Source organism: Erinaceus europaeus, chromosome 4 (genome assembly GCF_950295315.1).
Source record: "Erinaceus europaeus chromosome 4, mEriEur2.1, whole genome shotgun sequence".
Classification (NCBI taxonomy): domain Eukaryota; kingdom Metazoa; phylum Chordata; class Mammalia; order Eulipotyphla; family Erinaceidae; genus Erinaceus; species Erinaceus europaeus.
This window is the reverse complement of record NC_080165.1, coordinates 64,268,335-64,290,147: the sequence shown is the minus strand read 5'-3', so window position 1 is coordinate 64,290,147 and position 21,813 is coordinate 64,268,335. Positions and strand designations below refer to the sequence as shown.

At 42.6% G+C, this 21,813-nt stretch overlaps 1 protein-coding gene across 2 annotated transcripts in view; it reads left to right on the top strand.

Moving 5' to 3' along the window:
• LRFN2 (leucine rich repeat and fibronectin type III domain containing 2) overlaps positions 1–21,813 on the top strand; it is a 240,114-nt gene that overhangs the window by 187,944 nt on the left and 30,357 nt on the right. For both annotated transcript variants that reach the window (XM_060189751.1, XM_060189750.1), the window contains one exon: positions 7,053–8,477. In XM_060189751.1, the coding sequence (XP_060045734.1) occupies positions 7,078–8,477 (1,400 nt within the window). In that variant the 5' untranslated portion in view covers positions 7,053–7,077. The remainder of the gene's footprint in view (positions 1–7,052; positions 8,478–21,813) is intronic.

Here is a 21,813-nt window from a genome sequence, read left to right as displayed (position 1 = left end):
AATGTTGCCTCTTCTGTCTGGAATACCTTGAGGTGCGTCTGACAGGGAGGCCAGGCCTACAGGATACAGGGGGAGGAGGGTGCAGTCTGTGGTCCTGGAAAGGAAGAACTTTCCTTTGCTGCTCCCACATCTGTTCATTTTCACTCTGTCCTCATCTTTCATTTTCCCTTTCAGTCTTAAATATAAAATCCCATCTGAAGATTCTGATTGCAAACCATCAGCCTAGCTCCCCAACACTGTGTTTATTGTCAGTGTGCATTCAAAGTGCACATGTATGCCTGTGTGAACGTTCACGGTGTGTGTGTATATCTATGTGGTATGTGTGTATGTGTGTGTGTGTGTGTGTGTGTGTGTGTGTGAGAGAGAGAGAGAGAGAGAGAGAGAGAGAAAGAGAAGTGGGGGAAGAGACAGAGACAGAGTCTCACCGCCATCCTGGCTTGGGAGGTGAGTGTTTCCAAGTCCCTTCAGCTTCTGCTCCTGAGAACACCAGCGTCTCTTGCAGGCACAGCCTCTAGCAGGACACACAGATGTCCACACTCAGTGGAACAACTGGGCCCTCAATGGTCATTAAACAATCCCCTAGTGGAGGCAACTAGCTATACCGTGTACCCCAGGCCCATGGAAGCCTCCAGAAGGCTTTCTCCATTCCAGTCACATCCTGGAGCCACACAGTGCTCACAGACAACTGTGGTTCCTTTCTGCAGAACCAGGAGAGCCCAGCCGGCCAGCCCCCACCCCTCCCTTATATCTCTCCTGGCTTCCCAGTGGTTAAAATGTAAGAGAATAAGACTTGTGTGGTATGGGTGGGCAGACTGCTCACTGCTCAAACTATTCAGCTAAGGGTTCCTTTCTCTAACCACACTACAGGGACTTAGGAACAAATGGCAGAGCTCCAGTGGTTCAATCGGTTAGAGTGCGGTACTTATAAAGGAACCTATGGCAGTACTCACCTTGTTGTGAAGACAGCAGGAAGAAGCCAAGGGAGGCAGAGGGAAAGCACACTCTACCCTGGGTAAACAAACTTCCAGAGCCTTGTAGAGTTTCTAGGGCACTGCAGTTGTGGGTGGGTTGGGGGTTTTCCTCTCTTCCTTTCTCAGTGTCTCTGTTTCTGGCTCTGTTAGCAATACCCCACAACCTCCATGTCTTCATGTCTCCTCCTCCTCCTTCCCACCCCTCCTCCTCCCAGGCCCAGACCTGCTTATACACATTCCAGGCAGACAAGCTTTCTGGCTCCTCTGCAGTTGGATCCCTCCTCTGAAGGCTGATCCTGACATTTGATACCAGCATCCATTTCACCACCCAGCCTCCTCTCTCCTGATCCCTGCACACCTCTCTCAGATGATCCTGTGGCCCCTCCTGCCTGCTTTCATCCCTTCCTTTGTCTCTAATATCAACCCCCTCTTTCTAATCCCTTTCTTCCCTCCACCGCACCATCCACCACTAACATTGTTTCCAGATGCTTAGAGGGACCCAGGGTGCTCCTTCTGGCATTCTGGCAAATCTCTGCTTGAAAGAGGGAAGCCCCCCATTGCCATCCAGTCCCTGGTGTGCTATAATTACATGCATTCACCCAATCCCCTCACCTCCCACCCAACTTGGGGTTTAAGTAGCTTTTTGTTTGGCTGTTAGCATAATATATTAAGTGACAGTTCTCAGAATACAATTTTAATTAAGATTCAATAGTCACTTCTTCGTCAGTAATCCACACTGATTACTTAAAATATATTTACCCAGCTCTATTATGTCACAGATTTGAATTCATTAGACATTTGTTAATCCTCATCAAACTCCCCCCCCCCCCTTCTCCCTAAACGTGCTTCTTTCTGCATCACTCACAAGGACAAAACTGCTAGAAACAAAGGGCCTTTGTGGCCATCCTAAAAGGACTTCCCTGTCCCTGTCTGGGTGGAGGGAAGGCAGGGAACAGAGCCTAGGATTGGAAGGCCCTAAGGATGTCACTGGACAAAGGATTCTATTGGAAAGATTAGGGTGGGCAAGGGTGCAGAGGGGAGCTGGAGGAACCATGAGGTAGCACCCAGCACAAGACACTAACAGCCTGGAACCTGGGCATGAGCACAACTGACACGTCTTAAAGTAGCCATGAGTTGAGCTTTTGGGGGAGTTACACTGAGCCCCAGAATACTACTGTACTTACTTGGGGCCAGGTCTGGCAGTGGCACACTAGGTTGAGTGCATGTTACTAATGTGCAAGGATCTGGGCTCAAGTCCTTCCTCCTCACCTGCAGAAAGGACACTTCAGGAATGGTGACACAGGTGTGTAGGTGTCTTTCTCTCTCTCCCCTCTCAATTTCTCTCTGTCCTATCTAGTAAAATAGAAAGGGAAAAAAAAATAGCCACTGGGAGCCATGGATTTGTAGAGTTGGCGCTGAGCCTCAGCAATTACCCTGGTAGCAAAATCAATCAAACAAACAAACAAAACACTCCTGCACTTACTGATGGAGGTTCCTAAGGAAGGCACCTCTCTCAAAGGATCACAGGCCTTCAGAATACCACTTCTCCTCTCCTTCCAGGTACACACAGGCATGCATGTGCTCTAGCGATACTTCCAGCCTAAGGCAGGGATATAGCAGGGGTTCCAGTCACCTCTACTTGAGGAGAGCTTCAAGGAAATATGTCTCCCCTGACCTTTCTGGTTAACAGAAGCTGATGGCTGACAGAAGTTTCAGAAGCTTCAGCAATGACTTTGGCATTCATGACAATGGTCTTCTCAATGGATTAGTCAAATGGATGCTGGAAAATGTTGATACAGAAGTTCAGTGCCAATGTCAGAATTCTACTTGTCTCTGGACTGCATCACATTTCATTCTTTCAAATGATATTTATTGAGTACTTATTGTACTTATTGTAGGACACACTGCAGTGCTGGATGGTTGGGGGTATAGTGGTGGATTTCCAGCTCTTTGGAATTTGCAGTGTAGGGAAGCAGAGTGATAAACAATTACATAATTATGGGAGTAGCGCAGCAGGTTAAGCACACGTGGCGCAAAGTGCAAGGACAAGCGTGAGGATCCCAGTTTGAACCCCCGGCTCCCCACCTGCAGGGGAGCCGCTTCACAGGCAGTAAAGCAGGTCTGCAGGTGTCAAAAAAAAACACACACAATTACATAATTATAAAAAGTGGAGGGGCGGGGTTATGGTGCACATGGTTGAGCACACCCATTACTGTGTTCAAGGATGTGAGTTCAAGTCCCTAGTTCCCACTTGTAGTGGGGAAGTGTCACAAGTGGTGAAGCAGGGCTGCAAGTGTCTCTTTTCCACTCTATCTCTCTTTCCTCTCAATTTCTTTCTGTCCTAGCAAGTAAAAGAAAAATCAGAAGAAGGAAAATGAGTGACTTCTTGAATCAAATGGATTAATTTTATAGGCATGCTGAGCCTGCAAATAATAATAAAGTGAATAATAAAAAGTATAATAATGAAAAGTGCAATGAACAAAGTGTAAGGCAAGTATAGGGTGCTAAAGACCAACTAGTAAGAGTTCCTAACTTGGTCCAGTTCAGAAGAGGGTTCCTGGGACAGATGTTTCATAGAATAGGTCTTTAATTAAGATGGGGGAAGGTGGGGGAGAAGCTGAGAAGAGAACAAAGCATGTTATAAGTCCAAGAGGATGGTCAAGCATGACATTTATATGTGAGAGAGGCTGAGTGTATCTGGGACTTGAAAAGCAAAAGATAGAGCAGTAGGGGAAATTGGAGTCCTGGATAGGATCAGTTCTTTCAAAGTCTTGTTCTTGTGCTGGAAACTGAAGCAAGGGTTGATGAAGATGCATAAAATACCTGTTTGTTGGATCAGGCATCAGCTAAGCTTGGAGGTAGAAGACAAGAGTGCATTTTGAACAGGGGAAAGTGGCAGGTGGAATGTGGCCACATACAGAAGACACCTCTGGGATAGAAGTCTGGGGCAAGAACAGCATCAGGGGGACCTGGTACCCTTAGCCAAGGAGGTGGGTGAAAACAGGGACTAGCACAAAGGAAACCCAGGACAGAACTATGTAGAATTTGGTAGTGTGACAAAGGTGGTGGTGGTGGTAGTGGTGGTGGTGGTGGTGGTGGTGGTGGTGATGGTGATGTTGGTGTGTGTTTATGTGTTTGCTATCAGAGCTACTGGTGAGGCTTGGTGCCTGCAGGACTTGACTACTGTTGTCAGCCATCATTTCCCCCCCTATTTTCTTTTCTTCTTCTTCTTTTTTTTTATAGAGGGTGATAATCAGAGAGATAGAAAGAGAGAGTGGAAGAAAGAGACAGAGAGAAAGGATTCAAGAACTGCTCTACTGCTTATGAAACTTCCCCTTACAGATGGAGACCCTCTGGTCTTGAACCCAGGTTCTCATGTATAATGCTACCAGGTGCACCATCTCCTGCTCCTGGTGGCAAAGGCCTTTAATGAGAATGACCATAATAAAGAATATGAAAATAAAAAATAATCCTTCAGGTCAGAGGCCATCAAACATTCTGTAAAAGAGAAGACAATGACTATTTTAGGCTTTACTTGTACCATGTGATCTGCTATAACTACTCACTTCTGCTCCTATAGCATGAAAAAAGGCCATAGGTAGTGTATAAAATGATGAACATGATTATGTCCTAGTAAAACTTTATTTACAAAAACAGGTGACAGTCTGGATTTGGCCCTTGGCTATAGCTAGCCAGCACCTGCTCTCAGAGTGCTGTCCAATATGGTAGCCAACAGTCACATATGGCTAAAACACACTTGAAATGTGCTCTAAGTGTTAAATACACACCAGATTTTGAAGACTTAGTACAAATAAAACAATATTAAATGTCTCATTAATAATTGTATTGGTTACATGTCAAAATAATATTGGGGAATTAGTAGGCTAAACAAAATATATTGTTAAAATTGATTTCAACTATCTATTTCCTTTTGCTTTTTGTGAATACAGTCACTAAAATTTTTTAAATTACATTTCTGCTTCACATTATATTTCTAAAAGACAGTGGTGCTCAAGAAATCACAGCCTCTCTAAATGAAATAAAGGGGGAATCACTAGCCCTGAAGTGGGGAGATTTATCCTCAAACAGACAATACAATGGAATTCAGCTATTCATAGTAACATAATGCCTGATTGGAACAGGTATTGGAAGGTATTATATATCTGTTTTAAGAAATCAGCTAGTTGTTTTGTCTGCAACATCTGTGTTCCCCAAACCGAGAGAGATGCACCTCGACTTCCTTAAAATATTAATAATTTTGCTCAAAAAAGAGTTCCTTTTAATTAAAAAAAAAGGATATCAATGCAGAATTAAGCATTCATCCAACCTCTTTACTGCAGCAGAATTCTTCAACCTCGGAACCTGCTAATGTGTATAGAGCTTCTGCAGGAGTGAATGAGAGCTGACAGCACTACCCCAAGTCTTTGGCCTCGGACACTTTCGTTGCAGAACCCTAATGAGCACTCCTAGAAAGCAATTTGAGCTGAGCTGCTGGTATGAGTGATGCTACACAACTAGAGTGCTTGATTTTCCCGAAGTCCAACTCAACTGAAGCTGCTAGCACTATGTAAATAGAACCATGGTTAATACAACATGAAATAAGGAGGAAACTAAGATTGGAGTCACAAAGACCTGAGCCAAACTCCTATTCTCTTCTTTGCCTAGATATCCATGCATACAATAGCACCTGCTCTGCGCTTCAGGCTTTGAATATATAGTGGTAGTCAACAACAACAACACAAGCTCCTACTTCTTGGTTCTTTGTTGCCTGTGCAGAAGACAATAAATGAGACAAGAGGGTAAATTTTTATGTTGTTGCAAAAGTCATGACATTTTTTGCATAGAAAAACAAAGAAAAGTACTTCATGACTTTTCAGACAGCCCCATACATAATAAGTTAAGTAGTTATTAATTTGAAGGGAAAACAATACAGAACAGAAAGAAGGCAAGAAGAATTTGCCTGTTGGCATTGGGGAGAAGGTGACCTTTGAGTCAAGACTAGTTTTCATCTGTACGCAAACCCATATGCACATCCTTGCTGTAGCCCTACTGAGATGATCTATGTGAAGGCCTGTGCAGGGGACCCAGCACATGCTAAGTGTTTAGGATAAATGTATGCTTTTGCCTCCTATTTCACTCTCATCTCTACCTCCATTAGCTTCCAAATACATTTACTCACTATGCTGTTTCTCCACGGTGAAGACTTTATTCAAAGTTTGTTTCCTGCTAACCCTGGTTTTTCTCTGAACCATCTCTCTTTTTCCTTGTTCATATCCTTGATCTTATGGGAGACTAGTTCCATTTAATTTAATGCTGCATCTAAACAAATTAAAGTAAAAACAGTTGCAAAATACAATCACAATATTTTCCAAATGCAGTGATTATTAGTTGAAACACTGACATGGAATTATTCATATATGTATCCTGTTAATTTATCTATATATTCATCCACCCCGTAAATATTTATTGAGAACCTACTGTGTTTTAGGCACTATGTTAGATGCCTGGAATATGGCAATGATCAAAACAAACAGAAGTACCCCTGCCTTCATGGGGCTCACAGTCTAGTGGAGGTGGGGAGGGTAGGAAATGTTTCATAATAAGCAAATTAGTGTGTTAGCAGGCAGAAGTTGAAAGACAAGATCAGAAGAGAAAACACTAAGCAGAACCTGTACTGGAGTTGGTGTATTGCACCAAAGTAAAAGACTCTGGGGTGGGGCAGGGTTGTGGGGGGGAGTGTGCAGGTCCTGAAAAGGATGACAGAGGACCTAGTGGGAGTTATATTGTTATATGGAAAACTGAGCAATATTATGCATGTAAAAACTACTGTATTTACTGTCAACTGTAAAACAGTAATCCCCCCGCTAAAGGAAATAATAATAAATAAATAAAATAGTATGTTAGAAGGTTATAAGAACTAAGAAAAAAGAACAAGGAAAAGTGCATTAGAGATTACGCTTTGCAGGAACGGATGCCATTCTCCACTCTCCTCCAAAGCAGGGGTTTATTGTGAGGGAGGAGACTCTGGGTGAGGGCTTTCAAATCATCTCCTGACCCCAATCCTGTGTCCCTCCCTTCTAGGCGCTGCTGCCTGAGTGACCAGACCATGGAGACCCTGCTTGGTGGCCTGCTGGCGTTTGGCATGGCTTTTGCTGTAGTTGACGCTTGCCCCAAGTACTGTGTCTGCCAGAACCTGTCTGAGTCACTGGGGACCCTGTGCCCCTCCAAGGGGCTGCTCTTTGTGCCCCCCGACATTGACCGGCGAACAGTGGAGCTGCGCCTGGGCGGCAACTTCATCATCCACATTGGCCGCCAGGACTTTGCCAACATGACAGGACTGGTGGACCTGACCCTGTCCAGGAACACCATCAGCCACATACAACCCTTCTCCTTTCTGGACCTCGAGAGCCTCCGCTCCCTGCACCTCGACAGCAACCGGCTGCCCAGCCTAGGGGAGGACACCCTCCGGGGCCTGGTCAACCTGCAGCACCTCATTGTCAACAACAACCAGCTGGGTGGCATTGCAGATGAGGCCTTTGAGGACTTCCTGCTGACGCTGGAAGACCTAGACCTCTCCTACAACAACCTGCATGGCCTGCCCTGGGGTTCTGTGCGTCGCATGGTCAACCTACACCAGCTCAGCCTGGACCACAACCTGCTGGACCACATTGCTGAAGGCACCTTCGCCGACCTGCAGAAACTGGCCCGCCTCGACCTCACTTCTAACCGGCTGCAGAAACTGCCCCCGGACCCCATTTTTGCCCGTTCCCAGGCCTCAGCTCTGACAGCCACCCCCTTCGCCCCACCTTTGTCCTTTAGTTTCGGGGGCAACCCGCTGCACTGCAATTGCGAGCTTCTCTGGCTGCGGAGGCTGGAGAGGGACGATGACCTGGAGACCTGCGGCTCCCCAGGGGGGTTGAAGGGCCGCTACTTCTGGCACGTGCGGGAAGAGGAGTTTGTGTGTGAGCCACCCCTCATCACCCAGCACACACACAAGCTGCTGGTGCTGGAGGGTCAGGCAGCCACACTGAAATGCAAGGCTATCGGGGACCCCAGCCCGCTCATCCACTGGGTGGCTCCAGATGACCGCCTGATGGGGAACTCCTCCAGGACCGCCGTGTATGACAATGGCACCCTGGACATTCTCATCACCACGTCTCAGGACAACGGCGCCTTCACTTGCATCGCCGCCAATGCTGCTGGGGAGGCCACAGCCACTGTGGAGGTCTCCATCGTCCAGCTGCCCCACCTCAGCAACAGCACTAACCGCTCAGCGCCCCCCAAGTCCCGCCTCTCGGACATCACGGGCTCCAGCAAGATTGGCCGGGCAGGTGGCGCCAGCGGGGGAGGAGAGCCCCCCAAACCCCCTCCAGAGCGGGCTGTGCTGGTGTCAGATGTGACCACCACCTCAGCCCTGGTCAAGTGGTCGGTCAGCAAGTCAGCGCCTCGGGTGAAGATGTACCAGTTACAGTACAACTGCTCTGACGATGAGGTACTGATTTACAGGTGAGCTGGGGTGTGGTCAGAGCTGGGTGGTATCTTCCTAGGGGAGGAGGGGGAGGAAGGGGAGGTAAGGGGGGAGGAGTAGGGTGTGGCTTTGAGCCCCAACTGGAGGATGGGCACCCTCCCTGCAGCAACTACAAGGTCAAGGAAAAAGGCACACATGTGGGTCTTGTGGCTGAGCCTGGAGCATTCTGTCTTGAACCCCAGCTGGAAGATGGGCAACAATGAGCAGATCTCTTGGCCCAAGGGTCTGACTCCTGAAGCAGGACTGAATCTAGTTTTTATTTAAACTCCTGTATAGTCATTGTTAAAGCTTTGAGGTCAGGAAACTTGTACCTTGGTTCTGAGACTTGCTGGTTACTTAACTGTCCTAAATTACCTCAGTTTCCTTCCCCATAGAAAACAAGGCTGGTCCATACCTGACTTAGTCTGAACACTTGGTTACACATCATTAAACTCAATTCACATTGGCTGAGAAGAGAGAAAGAGAGAGCAGAGAGAATGTAGTGGCTCATGGAATGGAAGAGTCAGAAATTTGTTTCACACTTGGTTCTTTCATCAAGCCCCCTAAGACATCATGTATTCTCTACATTTTTTTTCTGATAAATTAAACTCAGTCCCAGGCAACCTTTCCCCCCTGGGTAGACCTAAAGGGAGAGAGTATCTCTCTTCTACCTGGTCCCACTGAAGTCCAGGGTGAGCTCTAACTGATTAACTAGGATGAGCCCTGTCATGTGACACTTACATTAGAGATGAGGTCACCTTGCCCACCTGTGCGGAGCACTTGAGATGTTCTTGTCCTCATCTGGGAATGGAGGCAGTGTTATTGACCCTGTAAATTGTTATGGAGATAAAAGGATCACTTTCCTAGGCATGGTAGAAAGGGGGGGGATTAAGACTGAAAAGTTGCAACAGAATTGCATAAGTAATTGAGAGGGAGGTAGGTGCTCAGAGTGACAGGGAAAAGCTAAGTGGAGGCTAGGTGACTGGGAGGTCCCACACCTGAGGCATCCCCATCCCAACAAGCCTCTGTATGAAGCACTAGACATGAGGCACATGTTCTAGAATCTTACTGCTCAAGGAAATATATGGTTCCTTTTGAACTCCAGTGTATTTTATTTCATGCATTTAAAATACGTCTAAGAATGTCTAAGAAGAGATACCAGTGGCTTCACCAGACAGCTGAGGGGTCTATGGTACAAAAGCAGATAAGACCCTGATCCACCACTGAGTTTTCTCCTAGCTCTAATATGAACTGGTGAGTCTCTGACTGAGGAGGTGTGTGTGTGTGTGGGGGGGTAGAACATATAACGAACATATTCCTTCTTCACAGGAGTCTAGGAGTCCTAGAGCAGTGTACCATGCACTGGACATGCACAAAGCCAGGGAATGCTCTTTACTTGCTATCTTCTTGGTTTTTCTGAAGAGCAATTTCACTTCTCAGAGTGGAGAGAAAGCAGTATTAAAACCTGGCACAGCTATTTGCCTATGTATACATAGTGAGCTGTAGTAGATGTAAATAGAAAACTATAGTGAAATAAACATTCACTACATGCATTCTTCTCAATTGTAAAATAATAGTTATCGGAGATCATTTTTAAAATGGAGAAAATAACAAAAGAATAAAAGTACCTGTGAATCTATTTTCAAAAACCAAAAATGATAAAGAAATAAGAAGTACTTCAAATGATATTTGTGGTCATTTAATGTGTACTTTTGATTCTTAATTCATTCCACTCAAAATCATATCAGTAGTCTTCTTAGTTCTCATCGCATTTGAATATCTCTCATTTGACTCCAGTTTAGTTTATTTAATCAGTTTTCTACTGCTGACCATTTAGGCTGTTTCCCATTTCATTTTCAATATTCAAGCTAACATAGCAGTGGATCTCTGTATATAAATATATTTTTGGTGACTTCAGTAATTTTTCTACCATAGTTGTTAAGGAGCTGAGTTACCCACTTAATGAGCAGATTATAATCTTTATGTTTTGCACATAAATATTTACCCTCTGACCAGTGGAAGGTGACAGTGCCCATTTTGACCAGACCTGTGCCAATTACTGCCTATATAATGAGTTTCACCCTAGCCAATTTCATAGGCGAAGACTGAAACTTGTTGTAATTTGCATTTCTATGATAGCATGTAAGGCTGACCTTTTGAAAATAAATCTATTTCTTCTTATGAATTTGTTATGTGGTTCTGGCTTTGATAAAAAGCATAAAGGTGAAAAGCATCAACCTTTGAGACTTACTCGGGGTGAAGAAAAATGCGGTCTGTGAGAGGGATGAGATGATGGTGTCAAAGCCATAGGACAGTGAGGTGGCCACAAAGATGTCCCTTTGTGGGCATCTCAGAAACCCTGGAAGTCTACAGGAAGATTTTGCATTTTACTTTGGAAGTCTCTGAAGGCAATAATTCACTGCTTTTATTTAGTTATTAGTAGCCTGGAGTCACTAGGTTTCTAAATATAAATAAAATGAAATTATTAGAAACACCAGAATGTTTTAAAAATACAGAGAGCAACACCTTCTCATTGGGTGGCTACGAGAAATAGCAGAGGTAGAGAATGGAGAGTTCTCCAGTTAGCTCAGCTACATACTCAGTATTCAAGGAATGCAAGTTATTATTGTTTAGTGGTAGTAGTAATAGTATAAAGACAAGACTAAGACTCTCTCTATCTCTCTGTCTCTCTCTCTCTCTCTCCTTTCCTCTCTCTCTCTCTCTCTCTCCCTCTCCCCCCTTTCTCCCTCTCTCTCTCCTTCAGGACTATTGCTGGGGCTCGGTGCTGGCACTGCTCCTGGAAGCCAGTTTTTCCATTTCTTTATTGGATAGGACAGAGAGAAATTGAGAGAGGAGGGAAAGATAGAGAGGGGGAGAGAAAGACACCTGCAGACCTGCTTCACCACTTATGAAGCAACCCCCCCCCCCCTTTAGGTGGGGAGTCCAGGGCTCAAACCTGGATCCTTGTGGCAGTCCTTGTGCTTCATACTATGTGTGCTTAACCCAGTGTGCTACCACCTGGCTCCCAAGATTAAGACTTTCTCTTGTTACCTTTGGGAGAAAGAACTGGAGGAGCTATGTTAGATATACAATTCAGCCTTCAAAAAAAAAAAAAAAAAAAAAAAAAGATTTCCACAATTTTAGAGGGGAAAAAAAAAAGCTCACTGTGAGTCTGTAACCAGATAATACGGCAATGGCTAGCCATTATTATTCCTTATCTATCCCTGAACTTTACAAGAAGTATCTCATTTAATTTTCTCATCTATACCAAAATGTCACAATAATTAGGCCACTCTCCCAAGGCACACAACCAAAAAAAAAAAAAAAAAAAGGCAGTACTTATTTGAATCTTGATCTTCTGGTCTCAGTGCCTAGACTGTGACCATGCTGACCCATGCCATAACAGCACTTCTGGCTTGAGAAAACTTAAGAAACAGAAAAAGGGCTGGGGAGATAGCATAATGATTATACAAAAGGCTTTCATAACTGAGGCTCAAAGATCCCAGGTTCAATCTCTAGTACCATTATAAGTCAGAGCTGAGCAGTGTTCTTGTCTTTCATTCTTCCTTTCTTTCTCTATCTCTCATTAAAATAAACAAATAAACAAAGAAAGAAATGGATTTTGGAAAATAAACTGTCCCCATAAGAAAAGACACCACTGGCCTGCACTGTGACTTTCTGGCCTGCTTATATTTTACAGTAATACATAACTAACTAACTAAACTAACTAACTAATTCTAGGAATTTCCATGGACTCTGAGGTGTCACATACAAGATTATGTCACAGGCAGTTTTTACAGGCAGTTTGACAAAACCTCAGGCTGAGTTTGGTGAAAAATGGAAAGATGTAAACATGAAATAAGCCTGTGACTGGTCAAATACCCAAACTGATTGATAAATTGATGCAAACATGCATGCAAGTTTCTCTCTTGTAACTTAATATCTGTCTCCATTTCTGTATAGTTCAATATGATTTGTATTGAAATGGGTTATCACTATATATATATGCTTCAGCCTATACAAGAAAAACATTCCAAATGCACTATCTTTGCATATTTATTACTTTTCATCTAGCCATCAAATAATTTGTTTTGTTTTGTGTCTTTCTTCCTCTCTAGCATGTGTTAGGCAGCTATATTCAGCTCTGTACATCCAACTTCAAATGAGCCCTGGTCCAGAGCAACTATTGAGACTACATTAGGTAACTGAACTTAATGAAAACTGCATCAGAGCTACCAACAGCAGTCTACATAAGAGCTGTCACCAAGCATCATGCCACCCTTAAAGAAGGAATGAACACCATTTGGCTGACTCTGTACCATAAAACTTTCATAATCCCATGACCAAGACAACATGGTTACCACTTGTTAAGTCTACTTGCTTTTACTAGCTGGGGCCATTATGGTTCTTGCCTTCTAGGTTAGTGCACCCTATCTCAAAATGATATGAGCCGCAGGACCTGTGGTCACAGCTGCTTGGCAGAGGCTCTTATTGCCCAACCACATCTGCCCATATATGCCCAACGTAAGTTATTGATAGAGCATCACAGGCTCATATCAAGGACCCACAGAAGGTGTAAGCTGTGTCTGAAAGCATCAGGTCCTAGTGTACAGGTCAGGAAAGGAACAGAGATATGGGTGATCCTAAATCATGGATAACTAAGAATTTAAATCTGACTATGCAATGTCATCTTACTCTTCTATCAGATACTCAGCTCCCTGATTAGCTAATGGTTCTTGCTGACTTCCTGAAGCACTGTTTATTTTCATTTCTTCCTTTCTTTTCTTTCTTTTTTCTTTTTTTTTCTGATCACATATGGTTGAGCCTTGCAGGCAGCCCTGGAACATGTGGCAAACATACAGTCCTCCATAAAGGGGCTCTGTCCTATTTCCTGTGTGACTAGAGATGGTTCATTCTCTGTCACTCAGCCCCAAGATCTATCCTTTCAGGAAGTCTTAACCTGAACTGGAAGCAGTAGGGGAGAAGAAACCAGAGAGAAAAAGAGAAAAGACAGTAAGAGGGGGGTCATCAAGAGGGCCCCTCCTTTCCACCCCACTTTCACCACCTCCCGTCTAGCTTAGTTTCATCTCTGGCATGACATGGAAAGTGAAGTGCCCTGCATGTCATTATCAGCCAGTGACATTTGCAAACACTTATCTCCAAAAATCATCAAGAACATCTGTCACCAGACATGATGCTGGGACGGTCCCCAGGAGGGCCAGGAGAACAGCAAGCATGCATCTAAAATCACAGAGTGGAATTAACTGAAATTCATTCTTCTTGATGCTTATTATGCAGCCGCCATGGCTGTATAGGGAAAAGCAGGGACTAAGGGAAAAGATGCCCTAAAGGTGGTACAGATAGCAGCTTATCTGCTGTCTGCTTTATTTGCAAACCCCTAGGCTTTTCCACACTAGATTCCCCCATGACTGTCAGGTGTCTCCCCACCCTGGGGAACCAAGACCACTCTATTGAACTGTGTAGTATTGGGGAAGAGTATATTTTCCTCTTGCTCTGTATTCCTCCTTAGCAAAGAGTAGGTGAGCAGATTCGGTTCCACTCAGTTAGTATCTTACATCAACACTTTAAGTCCTTCCCTCTCCCCATGAACATAATGCTTCACCTACCACTGGGTGGAGGAAGATTTACAAATGAGCCTTGTTTTGGAAGGAAGAAAACTATACAAAGGAAGAAAGTTGGTTGCTTTGGGAGTAGGGGAAATTCCCATCAACAACAACCTTGCCAGAGCCAAAATCATAAAGACTGGAAGGGAAGAAGTCAAGCTCTCATTATTTGCAGATTATATGATAGTATACATATAAAAGCCTAAAGAATCCAGCAGAAAACTACTAGAAGTTATTAGGTAATATAGCAAGGTGTCAGGCTATAAAATCAATGTACAAAAATCAGTGGCATTTCTTTATGCAAACACTAAATCTGAAGAAGAAGACATCCAGAAATCACTTCCATTCACTGTTGCAGCAAAATCAATAAAATACCTAGGAATAAAGCTGACCAAAGAAGTGAAAGACTTGTATACTGAAAATTATGAGTCACTATTCAAGGAAATAGAAAATAATACCAAAAAATGGAAAGACATCCCATGCTCATGGATTGGAAGAATTAATGTCATCAAAATGAATATTCTCCCCAGAGTCACATACAAATTTAATGCAATACCCATCAAAGTTCCACCAAGCTTCTTTAAGAGATAGAACATAAACTGCAATCAATTATCTGGAACCAGAAAATACCTAGAATTGCCAAAACAATCTTGAGGAAAAGAAATAGAGGTATCACACACTGAGATCTCAGATTATATTATAAGGCCATCATCACCAAAACAGCCTGGTACTGGAACAAAAATAGGCACACAGACCAGTGGAACAGAACTGAAATCCCAGAACTAAGCCCCCACACCAATGGACATCTAATCTTGGATACGGGAACCCGAAGTATTAAATGGAGGAAGGAGGCTCTCTTCAATAAATGGTTCTGGGAAAACTAGCTTGAAACAGGCAGAAGAAAGAAACTGAACCACTTTATCTCACCAGAAATAACAATTAACTCCAAATGGATCAAGGACATGCATGTTAGACCAGAAACTATCAAATACTTATAGGAAAACATTGGTGGAACACTTTCCCACCTAAACCTCAAGGACATTTTTGATGATACAAACCCAGTTGCAAGGAAGACTAAAGCAGAAACAAATCAATGGGACTACATCAAATTTGAAAAGCTTCTGCACAAATAAGAAGACCCCTCACAGAATGGGAGAAGATCTTCACATGCCATACATCAGACAAGAGACTATTGCCTTTTATTTTCTTTAACTTCATTTACACTTACTAGGGAAACCTGACAGCCAGGCAAGATTGGGCAGGCCAGGATAAATCATACCATCTTAAAGATGATGAAACTAATCTCAAATAGGCTGCTGAAATAGTTCACTTGGATAGTGAGTGCTCTGCTTTGTCATGTTCATATGCTGGGTTCAAGCCTAGCCCCTGCTGCACTGAATGAAACTTTGGTGATGTGCTCTCTTCCACTCTCACTTCTCTCTCTCTCTCTCTCTCTCTCTCTCTCTCTCTTTTTCTCCAAAAATTGGTAGGACTTCCATGTTTCCACAAAGACTAGAAATTTATTTTCGGGCCTAGGCAGTGATTCGGTGGCTAGAATGTATACTTTATTATGTGTCAGGCCCTGGGTTCAATCCTGATACCACATTAAAATACCAAGGACAGCACCAAGAAGAACTCCATGGATGGTGAAGCAGTGATCTGGTGTCTCTCCCTCTGTCTTTCTCCCTCCCCACAATATATAGAATAATGTTTAGCCAGGAGGGGGGTTGGCAGTGTCATACATGCAGAAACCCCTAGAACATTTCCCAGACTACATTCAGTAAGAAAGGAACAAAGGGAAGAAGGGAGAAAGAGAATGGTCGATGGTTTCCTTTATTCAGTTTCAGGCATTATGTTGTCAGGCAAAACTCCCTTATACCTTGAGGATATATTGTCAGATCTGGAGACCTGAGCTGAAAGACATCAACTGTGACCCCTTTCTGGGAAGGATGGGGTGACCTACTGATATGCTTCTGGGATTTTCTCTATTGGCATGATTTGATTCCTTCATGTCACTAAGATCTAATGTTGAAATAAAGAAGAGACAAAAAAAGGTCCTTCAGACAAAGCTACCAGGGACCACCTAGCAAAGCATATGGGCAAGATGCAGAGTCCTGGTTTCTGCATCTCACGAAGTAAACCACTGGGAAATGATAAAGTTACTAGAAAGATCATAAGCAAATTTGGAGTATGAAGTTTACACTGACAACTAGGATGAACAGAAAGTCCTAGTCATGAAAATTTATTAGAAGATTTATTCTACTGGAAGAATATTTAGGTTTGATTTTTCTAGACTGCTTGGCCACAAAGGTCCAATTTCTTCTAACTTTCTGCCCTATCAGTTTCTGTTCTGAAGTTCACCTCATGGTGCAAAATGGCTGCTAGAACTCAATCTAGCACATTACCCTTCTATGTAGTATGGAAGATGAAAAGAAGAAGGACACGGGAGAAGAGAAGGTAGAGTAGGACAGAAATCTCAATTAATAGCTTTTACTTACATTTCATTGCCCATGCCTATTTGTAAAGGAAGCTAGAGAATGAATTGTTTTCTTTGTTTGTTTGTTTGTTTTCTTTTTTTTTTTTAACTAGTCATATAGAGATGATAGGGAATTAACATGCAGAAACGTTCCACCCTTTGCATCCCAGCTCTGTCATTAACTAGTTCTTGGACCTTAAAGAAAATCACGTTGTTGTTCTGAGTCTATGTTTTCTCACATGTAAAAGGGGAATTGTTTTTATCTATACATCCTATAGAATGGTGATGGAGATTGAAGGAGATGACATGTCCAAAAACACTTGTGTCATAGCAACTCTGGACACATACTCATATGTATAACTATCATTGATTTTAAGAAACTGGCTACTTTCTCTTCTTGATACCCTTTAATCCCTGCTCTCCAGAATGCCTCTCATGGATCCATTCTTCAAAAGCTTACCCAAGAGACCTATAAATATGGAAAAATGGATCTGACAGAGTTGTCTGAGATCAAGATATAGATTACAACCTTTTTCATAAACCTTTGTGACTCAATTAAATTCTGAAAGACCTAAAAGAATCTCTAGTGATAGAATTTCAAAATGCACAGCAGATTTGTACTTTGAAAAGACATTTTTCAGGGATGCTTTTCAAGAATATCTCAAATCATAGCATTATCTTTTCATTCCCCCCCTCTTGCTCTTCATGAGAAGGTGACACCACTCCAATTCAAAAACCTTCAGGGCATGTTCAGAGTTGAGTAATTTCTCAACTTGTCAATGCCTTTTCATTCCTGAGAAGCTCTGGCTGAAGACATCCTGTAGGATAGAAAAAATAATTAGTAGGAATAAAGAGATTACACTGTATATTGGAATCTGTTTACTTCTGAAATGCAGCCCTCCCTTCAACTAGGCAGTAAAGGAGAGCCAGAGACTAATTGTATGTCCCAGTTAATTTTATATACATCTGATTAGATTGGGAGTGAGATAAGGATATTGTGTATTTAATACCAGGAAACACCAAAGAGAGAAATTGGGCCCAGAGGGGTTTCTGGGACATAAATGTCAGTGTTGCTGGTAGCAGCAGTCAGAATGCCACCAAATATTCACCTGGCATCCAGTCTTACCCACATGGATTTACAGAAAGCATCTCCTTTCAGTCTCACTGCAGCCTCTGGTGGAGTGAGACTGGGGCAGGTTTTGAACTCAAATTTCTGACCCCAAGCTTGAAACTTCCCACCACCCTCAAATTCTCCAACACAGGTTAATCTCAACAATGTCTTAAGGGATTATGTCCTCTCTTCAAGAGTTCTGAGGGAGTTTGAGGTGGATCCCCAGCATCAGCACTTTTAAAACCCATTCCCAATGGCTCCAGTGTGAATTCAGCATCATTTCATTATGCCCAGAGAAATCATGAGGTGTGTGAAGTACTGGGGTGGGGGTTGGAATGGGGAACTACTGCAAATTTCAAGGCTAGAGGCCAGATCTCTGAACTCCTAGTGAGAAGAGAATTTGGGACATGTGTGTTTTAACTCTGGTTTTACATGGACTAGACATTTTACCTATTTGAAACTTACCTTTATTCTTTTTAATATTTTGTTTATTCATTTATTTATTTTTCTTTTTGTTGCCCTTGTTGTTTTTATCATTGTTGTGGTTTTATCTTTGTTGTTATTGATGGGTAGGACAGAGAGAAACAGAGAGAGAGGGGAAGACAAAGAGGGGGGAGAGAAAGATAGACACCTGCAGACCTGCTTCACTGCTTGTGAAGCGACTCTTCTGCAGGTGGGGAACCGGGGCCTCGAACCGGGATTCTTACGCCGGTCCCTGCATTTCACACCACGTGCACTTAACCTGCTGTGCTACCACCAGACCCCCAGAAACTTACCTTTATTTTTACAGTGAAATAAAAAAAAATCCTTCACATCAAGTTATCTCCAAAGAGTTAGAAAACACAGGAAATAAAAACACCTCACACATTTTAGTCACTGGAGTCATCTTCCTTACCTCTTGACTGAGTCAGAGTGATCACAACAAGGCAGATAGATTTAAGGGCCTACCAACTGAATTTTTATTATTTCATTTCCCTCTCATTCTCTGAGTTTCTTCTTTGTAGAATAGAAATGATACAAAACATTCTGTCTACCTATGGTAAAATGTATGAAAATTCCAGGCCGGAAAGAATAGCATCTCATGTAGGGCTAAACACTACTCATAGCCCAGATATGACTACAGTGACTTAAATAAATTCTGAGGATTGTTTCTATTTTGTAAAAAATTCTGGAGGAATGGTGTTCAGGGTTGGTTTGGGAACTCCTTGGGCTTTAAGAAATTTTCTTTCCTTTCTGTGGGTCAATAGCATATTTTTTTTAACTTTCTTTTAATAAAAAAAAAAGACTACTTTATATATCTCTGTTCACAAATATAGTCTTTACTACACTTGACTTGCGTAACAATCTTTGACTTTGTAAATCCTCTTATGGCACCCATGAAGCACCATTGTCAATTCATCCTCTTTATGTCAGTCATTGATTAAGGTCAGTGAAAAAAAAACACTACCTACACAGCTTTCTGTCACCTGTTAGAAAACATTTAAATAGGGGCTGGGTGGTAGCGAACTGGGTTAAGTGCACATGACACAAAGGGCAAGAATCCCAGTTCAACCCCCTGGCTCCCCACCTGTGGGCAGTCGCTTCACAAGTGGTGAAACAGGTCTACAGGTGTCTATGTCTCTCTCTCCCTATCTCTGTCTTCCCCTCCTCTCTCAATTTCATCCAACAACAACAATGGCTACAACAACAACAACAATAACAACAAGGACAACAAAATGAAAAGAAAAAAAAAAGGACCCCAGGAGTAGTGGATTTGTGCTGCAGGCACCAAGCCCCAGCAATACCCCTGGAGGCTGGGCAAGGGTATATAGCATAATGGTTATGCAAAGAGACTAATTCTTGAGGCTCCAAAGTCTCAGGTTCAATCCCTGTACCACCATAAACCAGAGCTGAACAGTGCTCTGGAAAAACAAAAAATTAAAAATAACCCTGAAGGCAAAAAAGAAAGAAAGAAAGAAAGAAAGAAAGAAAGAAAGAAAGAAAGAAAGAAAGAAACATTGCCCTGCCCTGCACCACAGGGCACAATGATAGAGTTTTTGCTTGACAAGTACGAGGCCCCAGAATTAAATCCCACAGGAGAGAAGAGAAACTATGAACATTATAAATATTTTAGATGTGTACATCATACAATGAACTTTTTTTTCCTCCAGGGCTATTGCTGGGGCTCTGTGCAGCACTACAAAACCATGACACCTGGCAGCCATTTTTTCCATTTTATTGGGTAGGACAGAGAGAAATTGCAAGAGGAGGGGGAGGAAGAGAGGGACAGAGAAAGGCAGACACCTATAGACCTGCTTCATCACTTGTTAAGGATCCTTGCTGCAGGTGAGGAACAAGGCTTGAACCCAGATCCTTGCATGGGTCCTTGTACTTAGTACTATGTGTACTTAATTGGGTGTGCTACCTCCCAGCCCCACAGAACATTTAAAAACAAATTCACTTCTACACTGTGCACATTTTAAACCAGCTCTCCCCACATTTAATCTCGAAACTGCCATGCACTATTTATAGACTGCAACATCAAGAGTGCCAACTATCAAAATTGACCTGCCAATGCCCATGTTCAGTAGGGAGGCAATTACAGAATCCAGACCTCCCACCTAATGACCCTGGGTCCATACTCCCAGAGGGACAAATAGGAAAGGTATCAGGGGAGGGGATGGGATACAGAGTTCTGGTGGTGGGAATTGTGTAGAGTTGCACCCCTCTTATCCTATGTTTTTTGTCAATGTTTCCTTTTTATAAATAAAAAAGAAAAAGAAATTCAGATTCAAGAATTTTAAAGTGGAAATTTCTTCCAAAAGGACGTGAGTTTGTTGAACAGGGTATAAAAACACATAGGTCAGTGTTTTATGAGTGTGTGGTGAGTGTAAGAGTTACTGATATAGGGCAGGCTCTGAGCCCCAGTGAAAACTCTTGTGGAAAAAATAAAGAGTTACTGGTACATTTTCTGGAGAGGAACTTAGACCCAGTGTTCTCTCAGACATTGGCTAAGGGTAAAGGAGTAAAGCACCACTTTCACAACTTTCTTTTTTTTTTTTTTTCACTTTCACAACTTTCACTCATCTACCAGAGAACATTGAGGAAAGAGAAGAAACACTTATCAACAGAGCTAGGGTGATAGTCCAGTGATAGTCTTTGCATAGCAAGTCAGAGATCCAAGGATTGAATACCACAGGAGAAGAGGGAGAATTTTAATATTGTAAATGTTTTAAACAGAAGTATAAATTACACAGTGAAGTTTTAAAATGTTTATTATTTTTTCTTTTCCTATTGTCCATAAGTTTATTTCATTTTTCCCTTTATTTATTTATTGGATAGATACAGGCAGAAGTTGAGTGGGAGGCAGAGAACAGACGAACACCTGCAGCACTGCTTCACCACTCACAAAGCTTTCCCCCTGTAGGTGGGGACCAGGAGCTTGAACCCAGTTCCTTGCACATTGTAACATGTGTGCTTAACCAAGTGTACCACCACCTGGCCCCCACACAGTGAAGATTTAAGAATGTAATCACAATTGTAAAGTGGGTATTTCTAAACATGCTTTGTCAATTATGTTATGCAAGTCAATGACTTTCTAAATTCTATTTTAACGGTTGAAAATTATTTTATCTCAAAATACATCGATTGTTTTAATCTATTTTCTATTTTTGGACATCTAGTTTGCAACCAATTTTAACTAGGGGTTGTTATAATGTGCCCCCACTCCCAGGTACCAACTCTACCTACCTTTCTCTGTTTACAGAATACATTTTTGAAGTCTATCAATATAAAAGTTCTCTTGGATTATTTTATATATAGCTGCCAATTGAGAGAATAGAGGCAGCTCTTTGTGTTAAATGATGTGTTATGAGTGTCAGTACTTAAGGGCAGAAATGCAGGATAGAACAATGGAGAAAGTTAGTATTAAGCTTCTGCTGTTCATCATGTCTGCTAATTTTCACTGCCGAAAGCAAGTTACATGGCCATTTCCATGGTCAAAGGACAAGACATGAACTTTAACTACTAGGTCATGGCAGGGTTGTAGAGATACCAAATTGAGTAGAGCCTTGATCCTGGTATCAAGGCTAGCGAGGGCAGTGGTTCTCAATTTGAATAGGTGCCAGAGTCCTTTTATGGACTAC